Raw genomic sequence first — 6,048 nt, 5'->3', positions numbered from 1 at the left:
TGCCGAATCATTTTTAATTGGTATGTATACCAAGGTTTGAACAGTACGATAAGCTTGTTCCACCTATTATTTAACTCATAAAACATATTAGAAAATTTGCAACACCTTTTATTGAGTGACAAACATGTCACAGAAAAAAAGTGAACTGTATCATATATGCAAAAAGACATAATCATATAAAAACTGGAAAACACACTAAAATTTAACAATTATGCCCCATTTTTCTGATTATTGGTCATTGAAGTTTTTCTTTCTTTTCTTAGTTTTGTTTATTTAGTAATATGTGTCCTTGAAAAATTAAATATAAAAAGCAACCATAGAAAACTATAAGAATAATAATCAAATCATAGGTTGAAGAAATAGCCTAAAATGAAAACAATAAAACCCATAAAGGAAAAGAATGAAGGACTTGAAAATATTTAATACTATATCTCTTTAGGGTTAAAACAAAAGGCAACCAAGCCAACCAAAGAAAATTGCAGAATTTATAATTTAAATAACCTGAGAAAATACTTTCAATAAACACTAATACCTTGGGGAAGTTATATATCCTCTCTGAGCTCCGAATTACATCTTTAAAATGAATAAAATAGAGGCAATAATGAGTTTGATGTGAAGATTCAATAAGGGAAGGTATGAAATAAGTTTTGCACAGGTTCAATAAACGGTTGTTACTATTAATCCACAAAGAAATACAATATCCCATAACAATTGTTCCATGTGTCTATTAGCTAAATCAGTTCAAATGAAGGACAATGAAAATGGTTTTACTCTGTCACATGGCAGATTTAAAAAATAGAACTACTTACTAAGTGCTAGTAAGGATACAATAAATTTTGGCATTTTCATGTATTTCTGATGAGTGAAAATTAATAATAACTTCTTTTTTCAATGTGCCAGAGGAGCCTAAAATCCACATACCACTAACCTAGTAATTCTTTTTAAGGCTAAAAACAGGCAAAGCTTACTGCACAAAAAATAGATAAACCTTATGCACAAAAATGTCCCTAGCACAGCATTTACATTGCTAATGATTAGAAAAACGTAAGTATTAAAAAATAAAAGGATGAACACTACCTCAGCTGATGTAAAAAAGAATTTTTAAGCATAATTTTTATATAATTAATTAAAAGATATAAAATATAGTCATTAAAGTTATTATGTCTTTCCAAATGTAGTGTCATTTAAAAATAGCCACACTGTGGGCCTATGCATTAATACTGAATAAGTTCTGAATATATGTGTATGGTTATAGTTATTAGAGTTAGAATTACACATATGTGGATCTTGAGAAACTTAACAGAAGACCATGGGGGAAGAGATGGGGGAAAATTACTTACAAACAGAGAGGGAGGGAGGCAAACCACAAGACACTCTTAAATACAGAGAACAAACTGAGGGCAGATGGAGGGGTGGGGAAAGGGAAAATGGGTTTTGGGCACTGAGGAGGACACTTGTTGGGATGAGCACTGGGTGTTGTATGTAAGCCAATTTGACTAATTATATTTTAAAAAGAGAGTTACATATAAAATCTGGAAGATTCTACATCAAAATGATAACAGTACATTTCTTTGGGTGGTGAGAGCGTGTGTAATTTTCATTTTCTTCCTATCATTTCTCTAGGGAATACTTATATAAAAATAAGTAAATATTTTCAACAGAAGTATCAACAATATAGTATCATCTAATAGAGGAAGTCATATCTCTTCTTGAGAGGAGGTGGTTATAATGACCTCACTGAGTAGATGACACCAAGCTGGGCCTTGAAAGATAAATAAAGGGAATCTATTAAAAACTCAAGGAAAGGAGCAGTCATTCCAGGTAAATGAATCACTTAGGGAAAATGTGCCAAGACAAGATGACTGGACATCGAGAGATTAGAGACAGACAGTTCCCTAAGACTGAAGCACAGATTGTGTGAAAGTGATGTGGAAATTGTTGCTGGGAAGGAAGTCTGAATTTATTCTGTACCACACTGAGGGGCATGATTTTTGAGAAACAACTTTCAAAATATCAAAATTTAGGAGGAGTACAGTTCCCTTACTGTTCTCTTAATGCCCATGGTAATTTGAGAAAGCATATGAAAGAATGAAGATTTTATTTAGGTGTCCAGCAGGCATGTGGTGAAATGTCTCAGGGTTTGACATAGCTCAAGACAGAAAACTCACTATTTATCTAAATGAGACTTACTATTACATTGTCCATTCCCAAAGTTGAGTTGAATATTACAGAGTTAGACATGACTACTACAGAGAAACCTGCCCTTTCCCCAAATAATGAGCTGTAAGTATCTCAGTCAATCCACAGGGACTGCTTTCAGATTGATTGGGGGGGGGGGGGGAGGGGCAAGTCTCACAGTCTCAGGTAAGTTGCTCCAGAGGCCCATAACTCAATGAGCTATGTATGCTGTGACTCATTTCTAGTTCTCTGGTTTGCTGCTGTGAAAGCATATCTCAGGAAGGACCAAAGTTTCTGAGAAACCAGATTCTGCTACCCCATAGTCATTTCTGCTTTGGAAACAACACATAAACTACTTGGTCTCGTATCTGTTTTATTTTGACCCCATAAATGATAGGATTCAGCATCGGTGGAGCAAGCATGCTGACATTGGCCAACAGAATGTGGACATGTAGTGGGATGTGACGTCCAAAGCGCTGAGTGAGAACCGAGAAGATCCCAGGCCCATAAAAAAGGACAATGACACAGACATGGGAGCCACATGTGTTGAGAGCTTTGTGGCGAGCATCTCGGGAAGGGATACGGTAGATATCATGGAGTATCAGAGTATAGGAAACAAAAATGAGGACAATGTCTAGGATCACTGTGGACATTAGGACAAAAAATCCATACCAGATGTTTACACGAATATCATCACAGGCATACTTGGCCAAACCAATGTGTTCACAGAATGTATGTGGTAGGATGTTATTTCTGCAAAAAGTGAGTCTCTTCAGAAGAAATATCATGGGGAAAATTGTACAATGTGCTCTCAAGAAAACAGCCACACCAATTTTCCCTATCAGAGAATGAGTGAGTATCATGGTGTACCTCAGTGGGTAACATATTGCAATGTAGCGGTCAAATGCCATAATCAGCAAGATGCCAGACTCAGAAATGAAGGAGGAATGCTGGAAGTAGAGCTGGGCAATGCAGCTATTAAGAGAGATCTCCCTATTATTGAACCAAAAAATTGCCAATGCCTTGGGTTCTGTGGTTGTGGCAAAGACAATGTCAACTCCAGCCAGCATGCAGAGGAAAAGATACATAGGCTCATGGAGGCTGCTCTTGGTGAGGATAATATAGATGAGCAGACCATTTCCAAGAAGAGCAAAGACATAGGAGATGAGTAAGGGGATGGAAATCCATATGTGTAGGTCTTCTCGGCCTGGAATGCCCAGCAGATAGAAGACTATATGGTTAACACCAGTGTGATTGAAGCTAGCCATTTCAGAAGCAGGTCAATGTGGACTTTAACTTCACCTAATAAGAGAGAAATACAGATTATATATAAATGTTTTCCTTGAGTTAATACCTAATACCTTGTTAAAATGTCAGTAAAATAACAGAAACATCAATGCAAAACATAGAAGAAAAGATAATAACAGAGAAGGGACAACATTTTGAAAGCAGATAGATGACTAGTGACTAAGCAGAGGGGATAAAACTAATAGGTTTGAGTAGAAAACAAAAGCCAAGATAATTTTCACTGCAGAACCCAGATCGTCTCAAGAATTAAGGCATCAGGAACTTTTCTAAATAGGGATAAGCATGGGATTTTTAAAGATCATTGGTTGAAAATCTGTATAAAAAGCAGCTAGGCTCTTGGATCCTCTTTCCCAACCTGTCCATTCAGGTACCACTTTCCATATCCAGCAGAATGCTAGAAGTCTATTCTGTTATGGAGTTAAGGCTGGAGACTCAGCCTAGGCATGGCTGGGGTAGGGATAGTATGCTAAAAGCAGAGGATGAAATTAAAGGCTACATACTGAACAAAATGAAACCCCATGAACTTCTATTTATTTATGTCTGGTAGTGCTAGCTTACATTACCCAATACCCAGGTCTTACAATTCATTTTTGTGTAAGAATGAGGCACCAAAGGGGCAGTTTGCTGGCTCAGATGGAAGAGCATGCGACTCTTGATCTTGGGGCCATGAGTTCGAGCCCCACGTTGGGTGTAGAGATTACAATAAATAAATAAATAAACAAACAAACAAACAAACTTTTTTTAAAAAAGAAGAATGAGGCACCAAAAAGTGAATTCAAGGTGCTATGTGCAGGCATGAAATTTATTTAGGGAGAGACTTCCTGCCAAATTACTCCAATCCAGTACTTTACACCAAGGTAAATGAAAAACTTGTAAGTATAAAAAGGTTATTTAACACCTTCAAAGAACTCAAAGACTGACCTCTCATTAAGTCTTCTACAGGAATCTACTGGAAGATAAGCAACAACAAAGTGAGGAAATGAACCAAAAATAGAGAAACGTGGGTTCCATCAAAGGAGTTAAACCAAAGTGCTACAATGCCGGAGAGGGCATAGGCTGTGAGGAAGTGAAAGGGTTCCTCAAATTATGGTGAAGGCCAGCCACTGTGGCCTGGAGTAGCATGAGTCTGGACTGGATCAAGGGGGTAGAGTCACCGAAAGGAAAGCCTCAAAGGGAACAAGGAAACGCTTGTTTTGAAATGTAATTTATATTATTAGTAGAAAGTAAGTCACATAAAAACTAAGCAAACGGGGCGCCTGGGTGGCGCAGTCGGTTAAGCGTCCGACTTCAGCCAGGTCACGATCTCGCGGTCCGTGAGTTCAAGCCCCGCGTCAGGCTCTGGGCTGATGGCTCAGGGCCTGGAGCCTGTTTCCGATTCTGTGTCTCCCTCTCTCTCTGCCCCTCCCCCGTTCGTGCTCTGTCTCTCTCTGTCCCAAAAATAAATAAACGTTGAAAAAAAAAATTAAAAAAAAAAAACTAAGCAAACAAGGAAACAAAAAATAAACAATTATTAACTACAGGAAAGAAAAAAATGTTGCACAAGAAATGTGACCACATGTCACTGTATAATTCAGTTATTAAAATCATAATAATGTAAACATAAGTACACATCTTAAAAATCACAATATAGCTCTTTAATAAATCAAGAAAAGGGAGGTTTGTGTGTGTCTGAATTTGTATGTATGTATTTGGTATGGGGGCATTACATGTAGGAAAACTAAATGCCCATCTTCCATATATAAAAGTCAATGGATGACATATAAAAATTATTTAAAAATATAAATCAAGAAATAACAATATAAACATGCTGTCTATATATAAGGAAGTAAATACTAAAGAAATAGCTGTGTTAAAGTGGTTTTCTGAGGAGCCAGAATCACACATGAGATGGGACAGGGAGACTATTGTTTATTGTAAAGACATGGAAAACTGTTGGAGGTTTTTAAACAATGTATAATATTCATAAAATAACACTAAAAACAAGTTATCTTAATAAAGTACCTAGCACTTCACCTAAAATAAACGTATAACATGTTCTCTTCTCTCACCCTTTCCCTCTCCCTTTCTGTCTATGTCTCTCTGTCTCTCCCTTTCTCTCTCTCCTCATTTTAATTTCTGAAACCAAAATATTCCTCTTCTCTTTGGGCACCAGATTACCTTCTCAGGGAAGATAGATTGGCTCAACTGGGCTGACTCCTCTCTCCTGAGAGGAAAGTCTAGGGAAGTTGGAATTTGAGGAGGCATAGATGGTCTAATGGAGTTGTTTCCTGCAATGCCTTCTACACTGGATGGTTGCTCACATAGATGCTGTAAGAAAATATACTTTTTCCAAGAAATGCCCCATTCCTACAGGAAATAGAAAAGCGACACTTGAAAAATTGAGAGCCCCAGAGACCTAACGACAAAAGAACAGAGCCAGAGATTGAACACAATCAGAAGTTGGGATGGAGAAGCTCCTTCAGAAGCTGTTGGAATCTTTGAGAAGAGGAATAGCCAAGAGGATTTGCTTTGGTTGGAACCATAGAGGAAAGTAGAGGGGTTGGAGAATGGCCTTTAGAACAG

At 37.4% G+C, this 6,048-nt stretch overlaps 1 protein-coding gene across 1 annotated transcript; it reads right to left on the bottom strand.

Annotated features, from left to right (window-relative positions):
• Positions 1–2,501: 2,501 nt before the first annotated feature.
• LOC125146822 (olfactory receptor 52B4-like) lies at positions 2,502–3,449 on the bottom strand. Its single transcript, XM_047823719.1, has one exon. The coding sequence runs from the start codon at positions 3,444–3,446 to the stop codon at positions 2,502–2,504; it is 945 nt and encodes a 314-aa protein (XP_047679675.1). The 5' UTR covers positions 3,447–3,449.
• Between the last annotated feature and the right edge of the window lie 2,599 nt (positions 3,450–6,048).

Source organism: Prionailurus viverrinus, chromosome D1 (genome assembly GCF_022837055.1).
Source record: "Prionailurus viverrinus isolate Anna chromosome D1, UM_Priviv_1.0, whole genome shotgun sequence".
NCBI classification, from domain to species: domain Eukaryota; kingdom Metazoa; phylum Chordata; class Mammalia; order Carnivora; family Felidae; genus Prionailurus; species Prionailurus viverrinus.
The sequence above is the reverse complement of the archived record's forward strand: the minus strand, read 5'-3'. Positions and strand labels throughout refer to the sequence as shown.